Source organism: Periplaneta americana, chromosome 15 (assembly GCF_040183065.1).
Source record: "Periplaneta americana isolate PAMFEO1 chromosome 15, P.americana_PAMFEO1_priV1, whole genome shotgun sequence".
Lineage (NCBI taxonomy): Eukaryota > Metazoa > Arthropoda > Insecta > Blattodea > Blattidae > Periplaneta > Periplaneta americana.
Genome location: NC_091131.1, coordinates 18,463,874 through 18,482,015, shown reverse-complemented (window position 1 = coordinate 18,482,015; position 18,142 = coordinate 18,463,874). Strand labels below are relative to the sequence as shown.

The 18,142-nt window shown below is 36.1% G+C and overlaps 1 protein-coding gene and 1 non-coding gene across 2 annotated transcripts in view; one reads left to right on the top strand and one right to left on the bottom strand.

The window, feature by feature from the left end:
- Positions 1-332: 332 nt before the first annotated feature.
- TRNAK-UUU (transfer RNA lysine (anticodon UUU)) lies at positions 333-403 on the top strand. Its single transcript has one exon. It is a non-coding gene; the product is annotated as a tRNA-Lys (tRNA).
- A 2,222-nt stretch (positions 404-2,625) lies between these two features.
- The window catches only part of LOC138714694 (acyl-CoA Delta-9 desaturase-like), a 53,771-nt gene continuing 38,254 nt past the window's right edge, over positions 2,626-18,142 (bottom strand). Inside the window, exons 4-5 of the mRNA XM_069846757.1 lie at positions 11,493-11,675; positions 2,626-3,045 (exon numbers count right to left, since the gene is read on the bottom strand). Of these exons, the coding sequence (XP_069702858.1) occupies positions 2,700-3,045; positions 11,493-11,675 (529 nt within the window). The 3' untranslated portion in view covers positions 2,626-2,699. The remainder of the gene's footprint in view (positions 3,046-11,492; positions 11,676-18,142) is intronic.

The window sequence follows — 18,142 nt, the reverse complement described above, 5'->3', positions numbered from 1 at the left end:
AGTGGGCTGACAACCGTCAAGCAACCAACTTCAAGTGCACACTAACTCCGTGTGACTTAAATTGTGGTTTTTCTGTTAACGAACAGTGACGTGTATTATGCAAATGAAGATTTCAGGTATAACTCCCTGTAAAGTTGATTTGAATAATTTCGAGGGAAAAATTGTTCCGGAGCCGGGTATCGAACCCGGGACCTTTGGTTTAACGTACCAACGCTCTACCACTGAGCTACTCGGGAACTCTAACCGACACCGATCCAATTTTTCCCTCTATATCCACAGACCTCAAAGTGGGCTGACAACCGTCAAGCAACCAACTTCGAGTGCACACTAACTCCGGGTAGCTCAGTGGTAGAGCGTTGGTACTTTAAACCAAAGGTCCCGGGTTCGATACCCGGCTCCGGAACAATTTTTCCCTCGAAATTATTCAAATCAACTTTACAGGGAGTTATACCTGAAATCTTGATTTGCATAATACACGTCACTGTTCGTTAACAGAAAACCACAATTTAAGTCACACGGAGTTAGTGTGCACTCGAAGTTGGTTGCTTAACGGTTGTCAGCCCACTTTGATGTCTGTGGATATAGAAGGAAAAATTGGATCGGTGTCGGTTAGAGCTCCCGGGTAGCTCAGCGGTAGAGCGTTGGTACGTTAAACCAAAGGTCCCGGGTTCGATACCCGGCTCCGGAACAATTTTTCCCTCGAAATTATTCAAATCAACTTTACAGGGAGTTGTACCTGAAATCTTGAATTGCATTATACACTGTTTATTAGTAAGACTGTAGATGTAGAACTTTGATTTTCAGTTTTCACGTTTTGTTTTCAGTTCGGTACATCATTTAGATAAGAAAAATTTACTTTAACTTAACCTTTTCCAATTTAAAATTACATTTAAATAATATTGTGCGCTGTAATGATTTATTTTCAAGAGTGTTAATTTAATCTAAGACAAATCATGTCAGTAACAATTATTGCAATTCATTTCTGATATCACGAGATGCTTATTACCTTTAAAACTGCGATGACTAAGCCTCAACTGCAGTACCGCATTCCCTTCCTACCCTCAAGAGAGAAACGAATGCTTGGAGTTGCTTTCGTTTCCGTCTGCTACGGTCTACATCAGTGATGTCACAGCAAGAGCATTTTTCTGACCTTGACGTTGTGCGCGGGCATTAAGCGCTAGGTATGCTGGGAGGAATTTATTAAGCAGGCTGTTGGATTAAGAAAACAGTGGTGCACAAACTTCAAACGGAACGTGAAATTTTATGTCGTTATTTTTATATGGCTTCTTTCTGTTTGTTATTTTCTATATTGACTGTAAAACAAAAGTACAAACACCTGTTTCTTAGCCTAATATTGCAGTTGTGTTTTAATCGTTAATCTATACTAAAAATAAATCTGTAGCCAAAATTTTTCTGGTAATTTTCGATAGGTGCCAAAGTTTGCACATTTAACCTTCATAACCAGGATAAAAGCATAGGCTACATTAAAATTGTGCAAATGGTTGTTAAATTAATTAAAATTATAAAAAATAAAAATAAATAGATCAAAATTAATATTCATGTATAATATTAAAATGCAAAATCTTCTACAGTCAATTGTTTTTTTATTATTGTCTGTTGTATTCAACATCGACTTTCACAAGGTCATGGAAATTTTAGCACGAAATTAAATTACATTGTTGTTTCACATCATGAAGGCTAAAACTAGATAATTCATGCAATAAGTATCTTTACGCAGTCCAGGACCGTATTATGAATTTCTCGATGCAGTTTTGTAGATAGGAAGCAGATTGTTTTATACAACTGAATTCTAGAATTCTTTGAAACTTAAAGGATTGCTACCACATAATTTATTTAATATTGAATAACCATTAGTACTATTGCGAAATATTGACCCACCAAAATTATCTACGAATAAGAATTGGTGTGAAAAACTCATACGAAACGTAATAGAATTGGTAATATTAACTGCAAAAATAAAATGAAATGTTTTTATTCCACGTCTTACTAGGATACTCATTCAATTTTAAGCAACTTGCAAATTCAGAGACTAGCATTTGTAATGGCCATATTAAAATGAAGCTCAAGGACAGTCGCCCAAAGTTACAGACATTAACTTAACAACTGCGTGTTTTTCACATTCTCAACTATATTTCATACAAAGTAGGGAAAAAAGAAAAGATTTTACACATATCAATAAGCAATTCAATGATACTTTTGTCATGTTTCTAATGTAGTATGTGAATGTACATAAGCCCACTGAAAATAACACTGTATTAATTCTGAAATGTACGTCTCTCAAAATATTGTTGTTCACGTCCGAAAATGTGTTGCTGCGAAATTATATCTGTATAATGACGTTGCAAATTAGTATGTTAAGCATTGTGGAAATTAAAATCTCTTAATTTCTAAAATACTGGTAGGCCTATACATTTCTCAATATATTGGTCTTTATGTTAAAAAATGACTTATTGCGAGTTTATATTGTATCTGTATTCTGTGTGTAAAATTAGATTTAACATAATATGTTCTGAATTTATGAGTTGTAGTTACGAGTTATAGAAAAAAAACTGGATATGATATAAGTGGGTGTACAGCGGTCAAGAGGTAAAAAATCTTCCAGTCTCAGTTGGGTAATTTTATATTCTTATTAAACCATAATACCTAATATATACAATAGCATCTTATATCTCTGAAATTCATGCCGTTGCTGATTCCTCTTGCTTCCTTGAAGCAAAGCTCTCATCTTTTGTGCACTCATCATCATTTGACTCGTGGTACTGGATTGTCTGAAGTTCTTTCCGGGCGGTAGGACTGCCGTCTCCGAATTTTTTAGCCCATTTGTCCACCAAATCCTGTGGAGTGTCCCTGAGGTCATAGGCGTAGCCCCGTCTTTGCAACCACTCGATGACCCTGGTGCCCAGATCGTATCTTCTTCCGAACTCTGATGCCCGATAATCAGACGGGAACACGTGGTGAAAGTTGTGCCAACCTTCTCCATACGTGATTAGCGAGACGAATTTGCTTTCAACGGGCTGGATCTTTCTGCAACCAAACACATTTCTTTCTCAAACTTTCGCGATTGGAGTTACCATCAGCTCCAAATATTGTTCTTGTGCACGTAAGTGACGAAAGTAGAAAGGATCAGAATGAGGACCACGATAAAGACAACAACGATCACAATAAGGACTGCCACAAGCACAATGACAAGGTGAACAAGGACCACGATAAGGATCACGACTAGAATCACTATGAGGACTACGACAAGGATGACGACAAATACCATGGTCCTTGTCATGATCCTTGGGGTTTACCTTGTCATGGTATTTATTGTGGTTCTTGTTGACATTGTCGCTGTCTTTATTGTTGTCTTTCTCATGGGCCTCATTTTGGTAGTATTTACCATGGCACTGATATAGAGGGTGTCGGCTTTTCACAGTCGCCGGGGATGGTTTAGTCCACACCTGTGGAGTAACGGCTAGCGCGTCTGACCGCGAAACCGAGTGGCGCGGGTTCGATTCCCGGTCGAGGCAAGTTACCTGGTTGAGGTTTTTTCTCTCAACCCAATATGAGCAAATGCTGGGTAACTTTCGGTGCTGGACCCCGGACTCATTTCACCAGCATTATCACCTTCATTTCATTCAGACGCTAAATAACCTCAGATGTTGATAAAGCGTCGTAAAATAACATATTAAAAGAAAAAAAAAAAAAAAAGGAACGGTTTACAAGATCAAAAAATGTCCACACAACGTAGATAAAAGTTTGTAGTTTTCCCCTAAAAAGACTTTCTTTCCTTATTTTGTTTGCGTTATATTGCTTATATCTATAAAAAAGGTAAAGGTATCCCCGTAACATGCCATGAAGGCACTTGGGGGGCATGGAGGTAGAGCCCTATGCTTACCATGACCTCGGCACTAGAATGAGGTGGTGTGGTCGGCAGCACGCTCTGACCGCCTTTTACCCCCGGGAAAGACCCGGTACTCAATTTTTTTATAGGAGGCTGAGTGAACCTCGGGGCCGTTCTGAAAGTTTGGCAACGAGAAAAAATCCTGTCACCACTTGGGATCGAACCCCGGACCTTCCAGTCCGTAGCCAGCTGCTGTACCAACTGAGCTACCCGGCCTATACTAATAATAAATCTGTAGCCGAAATTTTTCGGGTAATTTTCGCTTTTCCAAAAATAATTGGTCCTAATATATATAATTAACTACCCTGAAACCGAAAATCGCTTTTTTTTTTAATTTTTGTTCGTATGTCCGTCTGTCTGTCTGGTTGTTTGTTACCTTTTCACGCAATAATGGCTGAACCGATTTATAAGAAAATTGCAATATAAATTAAGTTTGTTGTAACTTAGATTTTAGGCTATATTTTATTCAAAATACTTTATTTGAAAGGAGGGTTATAAGGGGCCTTTAATTAAATAAATCGAAATATCTCGCTTATTATTGATTTTTGTGAAAAATATTATATAACAAAAGGTTCTTTACAAATGATTTCCTATAAGTTTTATTCAATGCAAAATGTTGATAGGACTGATATTTAATGAGATAAATTAGTTTTAAAATTAAAATAACAATTCCACCTAATGGCCTGTAATGAAATAAAAACAAATGACTTCGTCTATAAGGGGCCTTGGACAACAACAAACGGAAGCTATTAAAGATAGCCCACAGAGAATGTTTCTGTGTTTGTGTGAAGTAATCTCGGAAACTAATTTATCGATTTGTGTAATTATTATTCCACCATTGGAAAGTGTAGTTTCTCTAGATGGACATAATGCTATAATGTTATTACAGTAACTTTTGAGTGAATCGAGGACAAGTAAGATTAAAATAGCTTCTTATGCACAGAAAACTTGATAAGGTATTCTGTATATTTGTTTCTTGTATTTCTTAAAATAATGCTTATGTATACATTGATTTTCATCTCAGAGAATTAACGAACAACGAGAGTGTATTGATTTAGTATGGAGTAAGAGTAGGTTAGCTTACATTCAATTTTTTTATAATCCAAATTTTAACTATGCTGAATTGAATCGTATTAAAATACATAAAATCAATAAACTATGCAATAAATGCAATACAAAAAATTGGGTAATTAGCCAAGCAGATTATGATGCGCTGTTGTAAAAGTTGTTCCTCCTGAGATTCATGAGCCGATACAACAAATTCAAAACTTACTTATCGGAGTACATCCGTTATCAACGTACTTTTTAAATAATATAATATAATATAATATAATATAATATAATATAATATAATATAATATAATATAATATAATATAATATAATATAATATAATATAATATATAATATAATATAATATAATATAATATAATGTAATATAATATAATATAATATAATATAATATAATATAATATAATATAATATAATATAATATAATATAATATAATATAATATAATATAATATAATATAATATACATATTTTTTTACTATCTTTAACAAAATAATCTGCCCTCAATGAGGGTGACCATAAAGATCCAGAATAAAAGCACGACAGAAATAATTTAGAAAGACAAAAAAGATTAAATACGGGAATTGTTTAGTAAAACATCCAGAGAAATGCAAATCCAAAAGAATCGTCAATGGCCAAAATATAAATGGTAATACAATATTTGGATTGAATCCTTAAGAATATCCAATAAAATTTTTTGAATTTCAAAAAATTGGAGACCGAGTGGTTTTAAAATATTCCATGTGAACTTAGGAAGAGTGCCACGCGCACCAAACAAAAGACCAGAAACACTCCACTGACTAGTGGGAAGGTTATATTTCTCACTTAGGTATGGGATGCAGGACTCGTAGATGGATTTCTTCTCCTCATCAACGTGTTGTGCCTGCAGGGCATCCCTCTCAAACCGGATTGTAGGATCAAGAATGATTCCCTTAGATTGAGTCCTGTTGATGGCTACAATATCTGCTCTTCTGTTCGAATCTAAGGATGAAACGCAGTGGATCTCCTCGTATACTTCCCATCCACGACGCTTGAGGACATCAGCAATACCGGTCCTGGCCTTATGGTGTCGATTGTTGCCCAGCAGCTCCGTTTTTCGACAGAACCCCAACACGTGACCAAGAGTTTCCGTCTCGTTGCAGCCGGGATGGCGACAACGGGTTGTGTTGAAACTTCTTATATTATAATATAATATAATATAATATAATACATATTATAATATATATATACAGGGTGCGTCAGAAAGAACGGATGGATTTCACATGGAAAGAATATTGTAAAGATTCATCAAATCAAAAATTTATTGTTATCAACATATTCACCAATACATGCAGTTTATTTATGGAAAACAACATTATCCATATGATGTCCTTGGCTTTCAATACAGGCATCGAGGCGTTTTCTGATGTTCGCCATCACTTCCACAGTCATAGCTGGTGCAATTGCCACGATTTCTTCACGAATCGCTGTCTTCAGTTCGTCCAGTGTATGTGATCGATGTTTACAAACTTACGCCTTCAAATGGTCCCAAAGAAAGAATTCGCAGGGCGCGAGATCTTATCGTAGCCTCGGACAATCTCAGTGCAATAGAATTTCGTCCAGGTGATTTCTTCTTTAATGTTGAATCTGTGATACGAAATGAAGCCACCCACCGCAAAATTGTATTCCGAGTTGGAATCCTAGCGTGACATCCGATGTCGAAATGAGTCCTGAGTGGCGATCACACACTCTTCATTTTTCAAAAATGTCTCTACGATGAAAGCACGTTGTACACCAGACCAACACCATGTTCTCAACTGAAACTGCATTCTATGGCTGACCCAACAGTCGTGGTCCCCCTCACTATATCTCTCTCCTCGTTGCGTATCGATAGTTTGAAATCCATCCGTTCTTTCTGACGCACCCTTTATATAGAGGAAGTGGTGGTAATATGGAACCCATGTTTGTTTTTAAGCAATAAACCATACACTATCAACTGGGTTCACATTAATATAGCGTATTTCGCATCTGTACTCTATTGACTTTTAACCCGTTATTTCATTTCTTGCTACATAAATTAGAAAAATATTTATTTATTTTTTTATTGAAAGGTTACAGACTTCTAATCTTGCTTAAGGTGAGGGTAATATGGACCCCTAGAATATTCTCTAGGAACCTACATATTAAACGTTCACAAATGTTGAATAACAGAGTTAATTTGTAAACAGAAATTATAATTATGATTTGTCACCCATAGACTCAAAAATAAAATTGAAGTTACAAAACTGATTACTGATAAAGACACTTAATAGACTTATGTTCATGACTGTTCTCCCTTTTAACGACAATAATCACACACACATAATTATCTTCCGCTCCAGAGCAATCACTATGGACCCAAATCTCACACATCATACATTGGACCCACAATTCCCCTTGTGTGTCATCGGAAAATGTTCTGTCGCAGAACAAGCAAGAAGCATCTATTTTGTCGGGCTGAGGCTCACCGATGGGAAGTTCCAACAAATCATCGGAATGATCTGATGAAGATTTAAAGACTCATCACTCCCTGAATCATTTTGAAATTGCAGGGTCCGTTTTGTTTTTCCTCCACGACTTCGACCTCGACCTCGACGCTCTTGGATTGCTTCTTTCTTTTTTGTTGCAGTTCTCTTAATTGATGCCTCCAAATGTGCTTTGTACGGCGATCCAGTCACAAGGGTTGCGGGACATGCTTTTCGCCCCCTTGTGGATTTCTTTTTTCTTTGGCGCAGGCACAGGGTGAATATCCCTGGGTGAAACAGAGTGAATCTTCCCATATTGATCTCCTGTAGGTCTAGAAGGAGAGGAGTGTGGAACTCTACTGGATGAGGTATGGTGTGAACAGCCAGGGATAACAGGATCAGGATGTACAGGTTGAGCTGTAAGTTGTACAGCTGTGCTGGATACTTGGTCTGATGGATGACGTGTCTCTTGTTCCTCTTCATGTTCGGGAGCAAGGAAATCATTGTCGGTGAAGATCGTTCGATTCAAGGGCCAGATTCCTGTCACCCTAAAGCCGTTTCAGCATTTGTGCCAGTTGTGCACTCCAGATAGGCCTTCCCAAAAAGTTCAGCAATGTCATATGGCCCAAGAGGCTTTTCTTGATGAAGCAACCATTGCCGAATGTGTTCACTGTAGTGAGTCCTGAGAGGTCCCATGAAAGCCCGGTCCAACGGCTGGAGTTTGTGAGTCGTGTACGATGGCAGGGAAATAATATTAACCAAATTTCAGGTCTAGTTACAAAAATGTATAGCATGTCTGTAATATGGAACCCAGGGTCCATATTACCAGCATAGTGGGGTTCCATATTGCCAACATCCCAATGTAGAAATAAACGCAATCCCACCTCTATAAAAATGACTATAAAAATTGTAACTACCATGAAGTGATTCTTTACGCCGTACTTAAATAACTGTTGTCTTAAAAAGGTGACTGTAAAACATATAAGGTACAAAATATACAAAAATTTGCATACCTTTCAAAGTTTTACAGGGCGACGACAACAACACGTCCTACTCACTCGAGTTCAGTCACTCAACTGGAGACGCCAGTGTCATGGATAAATATATAATAGGATGCGAAACTGCGGTCAGCACCATCTAGATGTGGTGCTCTGAAATAAGGTGATCAGCGCCCGACGTCGTAGGTAGTGAACATTAGAACTACGTGTTGGGTACATTACTGAGAGTTCTCTATTTATCCGTTCGAGATATTGTATGGGAGAGTCGAGGAGAGAAGATGGCGGACTGAAACTTACTAATAAGTGAACATAAAGTGATACGTGTGTGTGTGTATAAGCAGTGTATGTTGAACAGTGATGTTTATGGACGTTGTAAAAATAGTGTTGAATGTATTGTAAAGTAATAGTAATATAATAAATTGAACTATCTACGTAGTTCTTGCAGACTTTTCCATTGTGCTGTACAATAAATACCCAAAGAATACAATCCCAATTATCTAACCTTTTGCTTTATTTTCTGTCTCTGTCTGGTTATATTTTAATCGGGTAGTGTAAAACACATCGTCTCTTTTATCTTCCTGCTGGCTCCGGTAAGAATTTTCAGTAAAATATGCTGTGAGGAATAAAACTGTAAATGTTTTATTCTAAATTGGGTTAATTTTGAAAATCGATGAGGGTGGGAGGGAATACTTTCTGCACAGTTTAACATTTTCGTCACCAGGTGCGCTGCTAAATGCATGGAGTAATTACTCTTTTCGCTACTTGGTGCGCTCCTGTTTGTAATAACGCCTCTCCCAAAAATAGATGGCAGCAAGATCAATTTCTATAACAGCGCCTCTAGTATGTGTTACAGGAAACTCGTTAAGTTTCGCATCCTAGCCTATTATATATTTATCCATGCCAGTGTTTTCAACGACCAATGTGCACATATACAATAATTTCTCGTTGTTACCGCCAGAGTGCAGCTCACAGTTCTTGGGAAACTTAGGGGTTCCACATTACCACCACTTCCTCTCCTAATAATAAATCTGTAACCGAAATTTTTCTGGTCATTTTCGCTTTTCCAAAAATAATTGGTGTTAACACGTGTAATTATCCATCCTGAGACCGAAAGTTGCTTATTAGAAATTTTTGTCTGTCTGTCTGTCTGTCTGTCTGTCTGTCTGTCTGTCTGTCTGGATGTTTGTTACCTTTTCACGCTATAATGGCTAACCGGATTTCGATGGAAATTTTTAGTTCGTTGTAACTTGATTTTAGTCTCTATGGCATTCAACATACTTTAAGGGGGCATGAATCGAAATATCTCGCTTATTATTGATTTTTGTGACAAATATTACATAGCAAAAGTTTCTTTAAAAACGATTTCCGATAAATTTTATTCTAAGCACGATTTTGATAGAACTGATATTTAAGGCTACATCGTACAAGACTTAAGAGAGCCATGTATTATGATTATAAGTGAATAAAATAATTTTAGTTTTGTCCTTTAGATATGCAGAAATTTGATCCGAACAAATGTAACTTTTCGTTCTCAAAATGAGTTTTAAAATGTTTACATTTGTTCGGATGAAATTTCTGCACACTTCCAAGGCTAAAACTATTATTTCTTTCAAACATTTATTATCATAGTACACTGTTTTCTTAAATTAATTGAGCATATTGGGAATTAAACCTACGGATTTCCCAAAACACAGTAAATAAATGTTTCATATAAATGGACCAGGCATTTTGATAGATTAATAATGAATTATACTACGAAAGAACGGTGTATTATGTAGTTTAGTGTTTTTCTTTCGCGAAAGTTGGATACTTAGTTATATTCGACTATTCTGCAATGTTGCCTAATTGTTCCAGAATTACACTACCCATGGTCATTCATTTGAGCGGTATCTCGCTCTTAGTTATTTTTTTCTTTATAGTTGACAACACTGCTAAACTAGCATTGGTAGTTATTTTTAATAAATGTTAACAAACTATAATTCGGTCCCGCCATTCCCTTGTCGTTAGCCTTACAGTATTTACAGTTTAAGTTTTCTTATTTTGTCTGTGTTTTTTGTTTTTTTTTTTTTTTTAGTAAATTTACTGCATTTTTCTAGTTCAGCATAAAAATGCAAAGAAGAAAGTGTTAAGTCCAAGACGAGTGGTTTGAGATGAAATACGTATAGGGGAGAGTCGGGTAGTATCGAACATCGGGTAATATCGGACAGTGAGTTTCTTTCATCTACCACACGATGATAGTACCTGATTGACATGGTTACGTTTCTGTGATGTCGCATAGAGAAACGTAACCATGTCATGCAGGTACTATAATATGGTGGTAGATGAAAGAAACGCACTGTCCGCTACTACCCGATGTCCGATACTACCCGACTCTCCCCTATAGTCTATAATCGTAAGAGTGTTTGTACATTTTTCAAATGTGATGTCGATTGAATAATTTCAAGAGAAAACTTGTTCTGGGACCGGGTATCGATCTCGTAATAATTTTTCGCTTGAAATTATTCAAGTCTGCTTATAGGGAGCTATAGATCTACCTGAAAGCCAGATTTGCGTGATGTTGATTGTTCAAAGAAAGGTAAAGGTGACTTAATCCATTACTTAGGGACATAAGAACATAAACTTTCATGGTTTCTAGCTTATGCATTGATTCGTTTTTTAAGTCAACTACTTCAACATCTCCTGATGAAACAGTAGCATCAGAATTGGCATTGGTGTATGCTCCTGCGTTTCTTCCATCCGTTGTGTAATCAACACGAATTCAGGACTTGTGTTGTTTATGAAAAGAACAAGAAAATGATTGTGTAATCTTGCCCGTTTGAAATACAAGGACTCATGTTATTTATACATCAAAATACATGAACACTGTGCAAGACTCAACTCAACTTCGATAAAAATTGGACTCGTGTTGTTTATGCAACTATCGATTCGATTTTTCTAAGTGTTGGGACTACATTGGTAACATTAAGGAACAGAATTTTCTGACTGTGACAAACCAGCGCACAAGTGAAATCTGAGTACTTGTTGGGGTATCATCACCTGTTGTAGGGACGGTTGCCATAGAGATGAGCTAAACTGTTGACGGACCACGTGACGTTGTAAATCAGCATAGTGCGAAACGCGTACACACAGCAGAAGGAAGCCCAGAATGCCTCATTCCACAGAAGGCAAGGAATCATCACAGTAAGTGCGTTGGTGGCGACGTACAGCTCCAAGTAGTACCTGCACACAGCAAAAGATATTGATTATTATTCAACAACGAAGGTGAAGCGCTTGTGAGTTTCGTCCAATTTCGGTCATTTTCTTGACTTCTTAAAAAAATATTGTGCCACAATATTTGCGGTAACTTGAGGAATACTTTATTGAAGATTTCATCGCGATATCTCGTTTCTAAGCTAGAAATTCGGTTTATCCCATATATGAGTAAGTTATTACATTCAGAATGTGCTGTCGTCCCAAAAATAAGCTCGCAATGTGTACTTCTCAATGTTATATCGACGGTCCAGTCCACAAGTGAAACAACTGAATATTTAAAGCTTTGAGAAAACTACGTTTTGAAGTTCCATGTTGCTCTGAACAATCCAAGGATCACTGCAATTACTCAAAATTCTGTTAATTTATTCATTCATACTGTTCTGCCCAAGGGCAGGTCTTTCATTGCAATTCCAGCTTTCTCCAATCTTTCCTATTTTCTGCCTTCCTCTTAGTCTCCAAATATGATCCGTATATCTTAATGTCGTTTATCACCTGATATATTCTTCTGCCTCGAACTCTTCTTCCGTTCACCATTCCTTCTAGTGCATCCTTCAGTAGGGAGTTTCTTCTTAACCAGTGACCCAGCCAATCCCTTTTTCACTTTCTGATCAGTTTCTTTCTTCACCCACTCTTTCCAACACAGCTTCATTTCTTATTGTCTGTCAACTTTACATGCTCAATTCTTCTCCACATCCGCATTTAAAATGCTTCTAGTCGCTTCTCTTCATTTTGTCGTAAGGTCCAAATGTGTTTTTACCCATAAATGATACACTCCACACACAGCACTTCACTAGTCTCTTTCTTAGTTATTTTTCCAGAGTTACTATTAAAAGATTCCTTTGCCATTGCTATCCTCCTTTTGACTTCCTGGCAGCAGCTCATGTTACTGCTTATAGAACACCCCAAGTATTTGAAGCTGTCCACTTACTCTACTGCTTCATTTAGAATTCGTAAGTTTACCTTCTCTACCCCTTTTCCACGACCATGGTCTTCGTCCTGTTGGCATTTATCTTCATTCCATACTGATCACAACTGTCATTTAGATGATGTTTATAGAAGCTATAAGTTTCGAATTAGAGTAATTTTAATTGGATTGTTCACAGGAACTTTAAATTGTAAAATCCAGTTTTCTGAAATGTTCAAATTTGGAGTTGTTTCCTTTTCAAATGGTCCATCGATATAATTATTTGTAAATAACACACTATGCACTATTTTCTTCACTAAACACTTTATTTTTCCGCGTAGTCTCCATGGCGATTGAGACATTTGTCCAACAGTGAGACAAGTTTTTCAATGTCACTCTCGGAAAAAGTTGCGTCCTGACCGTCGAGCCAGCGTTTTACTCGTACCTCTGAAGCACTGTATACAGCTTCATTAATAATTGAGCCATTCAGAGCATAAGTGGTGTAAGTCAAAAATGGGTAATGATGGTTAAAGTAAACATTCTATAAAATACAGCGCAAAGTAGCAATTAATATTCAGTTTATTTAAACTATTAGTAGTCAGTGGATAGCAAGAAGGACATATCAATTGCTACTTTGCGCTGTATTTTACAGCATTTTTACTATAAACCTTATTACCAATTTTAACTTACATCACTTTTGCTCTTAACGGCTCAATTGTTGCTACCTTCTCCAAGAAATCGACCAGCAACACACTTTTCTGATTGCAGAAAATTGTAGCTATCACTTTGCTGGTCGGCTTCACGACTTTCAATTTCTTGGGTTCGAGGATAACCTGGATGTTTCCAATCCATGCTTGCAATTTTAGTATCTGGGGAGTGATAGGGAACCCCTGTCTCGTCAGCAGGGACAATACGTTGGACAAAATCTTGGTCACCAATGGCATGTTGTTGCAGGCCATTCTCTGACTTTTGTGGTCTTCAGAAGAATCTCGCGGGACCCATCGAGCACACACTTTGTGAAATCCCAACTGCTAATTAATGCGGCTAATTGTTCCACGTGACAAACTCAAATCATGCGTAAATGCCGCTACAATTTCAGTCAGTCTAGTATCAAGTTTAAGAGATGATATATCTCTCGTAAAGTTAATTTTGGCACGACCCTCATCTATACTAATAATAAATCTGTAGCCGAAATTTTTCTGGTAATTTTCGATTTCCAAAAATAATTGGTCCTAACATAGGCCTATATAATTAACCACCCTGAAACCGAAAATCGCTTTTTTGAAAATTTTGTTTGTCTGTCTGTCTGTCTCTCTGTCTGTATGTTTGTTACCTTTTCACGCTATAATGGCTGAACGGATTTAGATGAAAATTGGAATATAAATTAAGTTCGTTGTAACGTAGATTTTAGGCTATATGGCATTCAAAATACATTATTTAAAAGGGGGGTTATAAGGGGGCCTGAATTAAATAAATCGAAATATCTCGCTTATTATTGATTTTTGTGGAAAATGTTACATAACAAACGTTTCTTTAAAAATAATTTCCGATAAGTTTTATTCCTTGAAACATTTTGATAGGACTGATATTTAATGAGATAAATGAGTTTTAAAATTAAAATAACTGCCATCTAAGGCCGTGTAATGAATTAAAAAACAAATGACTTCGTCTATAAGGGGCCTTGGACAGCAACAATCGAAAGCTGTGAAAGATAGACTATAGATAATGTTTCTGCGTTTCTATGAAGTAATATCGGAAGCTAAATTAACCGATTTGTATAATTAATTATTATTTCATCATTGGAAAGTGTAGTTTCTCTAGATGTGCATAATGCTATAATGTTATTACAGTAACTTCTGAGTGAATCGAGGACAGGTAAGCTTAAAATAGATTCTTATGCACAGAAAACTTGATAGGCTATTCTGTATATTCGTTTCCTGTTTTTCCTAAACTAATTTTTATGACCAAATGAGTGGTCTCTGGGTCAAAATGATCGCAATTTAATTTTTTAAACAAATTAAATTAAGTAACATAATAAACGATTTATCCTTCTATCAAACACGAATGTTCCCTGGATCAAATGTCCTATTTTAATTATATAATTACTTTATATTTATTTCTAAAGGGTGCAGCGGAGCGCACGGGTACGGCTAGTATATTATAAACTTTAAAGTGATTTTACATTAAATCAAAGCTATTTGTACAGATTTTATCTTGAAATAAGGTACCTTCTGATCAGTACTGCAGGGGTTATATCAGCGTCGCCGGTGTGCCGGAATTTTGTCCGCAGGATTCTTTTAAAAGCCAGTAAATCTACTAACATGAGCCTGTCTCATTTAAACACAACTTACAAGATAAGGCGCATGGAACTAATCTTTATGTTGCTTGGTTTATTTTTGTATGCAGCCCCTCTTAATTCAATACCCACGAGCCGCCACTGTACATAAGTATTAGGTAATTTACATAATATGTATTTGCTGTATAACTTGCAAAGACAAAACAGAAATAATATCATCAGAATGGGAAGCTAATGTCGGATACATTAGACATTATTATCTAAGAGGTATGATAATGCATTTAAAATAATATATTGCACATCAGAAACTATTACAATAGTGTTCTGTTTAGCCAACTAATATGCAAGCCTTTTAACATCATTTCTGGTTCATCCTAAATATTTTATCTCCATCATCAACATATAGTCAACTAGCTTCTCTTCAAGTGACGCTGGGAGTATTGGTTTTCGTCCAAGTTTCGATTTAACGGCTTTGGTGGGCTCAGAGTTGGACCGTACATAATCAAATAATGTTGATCGAGGTACATTGAATCTTTTGGAAGCAGGAAGATAGCCCATTCTTTTCTCCCGTACTGCGACAATGGCATTTACCATATCTTCAGACTTCCATTTTTTTTAGACTGAATCTCTTTTTTCTTTTACTTTAGGCTTCTAAAAATATCAGAAGAAGAAACAATTCGTTACTTCATAATATTCGATTAATTAGAAAATTAATTACTTACATTAATTAAAAATACCCATGAGTAAAAATGTAGTGGTTTGTTATAGAAAAGATATAAATGGGTTTAAGACAGCTTTTATGTAGCGAGCAGCATTGAAAGACAGCCGACAATGCCCTCGGCTAGTATCCGACATTGCCCTCGGCTAGTATCCGACATTGGCCGACTCTTCACAAACAGTAAAACAAGCCAGCTGCATGAAACTTGTTGTCGATAGCATTCTGCAATTAGAGAATTAAGAAGCCTTATCTATGGTATATCAAACAGTGCATATCATGTTGTGTAAATATAAGAATAACTTGTAACGAATAAATCACATTAGGCCTACTTACCCTCAAAAAGTTTTTTTTTTTTTTTTTTTTTTTTTTTTTTGCAGAAAAATTGAAAACACGCTATTCACACACAGTGAAGCACTCAACAGTAATGGCTATTCATGCAGATGTTCGTCTACTTGTAGAGAACGTAATGCATTATTTTCACATCAGATTGCACCATTCGATGGAAAAGAAATAAGTTATCCGAGATTATCCGACATTACCAGACCTATCCGACAATCCCCTCCCTTACTCTACACCTGAGCGAGTTTTAGAATTAACGAATCAGTGCAGCAGAATTCTTGAGGCGCCACGTCATCAAATTAGTGTTATGCGAAGGAATCAACGCAAGTTTTGAAATTAGAGAATCAGTGTAGCAGATTTCTTGAGGCGCCATGCCATAAAGTTAGTGTTAGTTACAGAAATACCATGGCGGTATGCAAGTTTGAAATTAACAAATCACAACTACCTACTCCTGAAGTGCCAGACCATGGTTTTTGATAAAAGAACGAATGAACAAGCGTTTAAGCAAAGGATACGATATGCCAGCGGCTACTTTTGTGCCAGGTATCAAAATAAAAATGTTTTTCAAATAGCTACATCCTCCATTTCAAAATATGTTAAAAGACTATTTATATATAATTAAATATTTTCGAACGTATTTTTTTTCTGGTACGGTAACAGCGAGTTTTTATATTAGACGGTACGGCGTATCGGCCCAACAGCAGCACTGCTTGCAATAGCTACAGCTAAAGTAACGAAACTTTGCACACACATTTGCAACAGACCTGTGAATGACATTCTGTATTGTATTGCATTTTATTTATTTACATTTCATGGTATTCGTACATCGCTTCACAGCTAGAATATGGAACAAGTCAAAAAAAATCTTAATAGTACTATAATAGTACTTATAGTACATTCACTGTTTGAGTCGCTTGAGAAACTTCTTGCCCCAGCAACTAAAACTTACCCTAGTACAAACCCTAGTAATGCCGCACTTCGATTATTGTGACGTTTTGTTAAGTGACCTAAGTTCTGAACTGTCAGTCAAGTTACAGCGAGCTCAGAATATGTGCGTCAGATACGTGTGCAACATCCGACGATATGATCACATATCACGTCCTTCGCAAGTCTCTCGTGGCTCCGACTTAAAGAACGTAGAACTTTACACTCTTTGTCTTTACTCTTTCGAATTCTGCACACCTCCACACCAAATTACCTTTCGTCTCGTTTCTCTTATCTATACTCTAACCACGACGTAAATACCAGATCACTTATCTGTGGCACGCTAAGTATACCTCTTCATAGAACATCTTGTTATTCCTCATCTTTTACAATATCCACCTCGCGTCAATGGAATTCCTTGTCACAAAGTATTAGGGGCTGCAAGACAACAAACACCTTTAAGAACAGCTTAAAAGATAACCTTATTAGCATTTCACTCCAATCATACTGATTTAAACTATCACTGACTACATTGTTACTTTTTTCTTTAGACATCATCCTGATTGTGCTGTATTTTTATTGTCTCATAATAATCTCTTTCTATTATCTAATATTATTTGAAATATATTAACATTCTATGTATTTTAGTTTAATTCTGCTACACAGTTTATTTCAGTGTTTAATTAATAGCTCATAGTATTTTGTTGTTTAATTCGTAAATAACTCTTGTATACACGTAACTCTCATCTAAATCAAATTGTTAAATTCTTTGTAAGTTCATGCATATGTATATACACTTTTTGCTGGTTGAGTGGAAGAGAAGGCCTTACGGCCTTAACTCTGCCAGCTAAAATAAATCATTATTATTATTATTATTATTATTATTATTATTATTATTATTGTTGTTGTTGTTATTATTATTATTATTATTATTATTATTATTATTAAGCTTATTATAAAGTCTTAATTATAGCCACAGTCTAATTGAAAAATATAGAGAAAAGTTGTACAATATAGTTTACTAGTACAACACAAAGGTTTAATATTAATACTTAATACAACACAAACATATTCATGCAGCGTTGTTGAATGTCATAAATTCACCTACAGAATAGAAGGCGTGAGAAAATATGTAGGTGCTGCTTTAATTTGGTCCTGAATAATCTTATGTTTTGAGATTGATTTTTTACATTCATGGGGGGGGGGGGTTACTAAAATGTTTACTTCCATATAACGCAATCCTTTTTGATAGC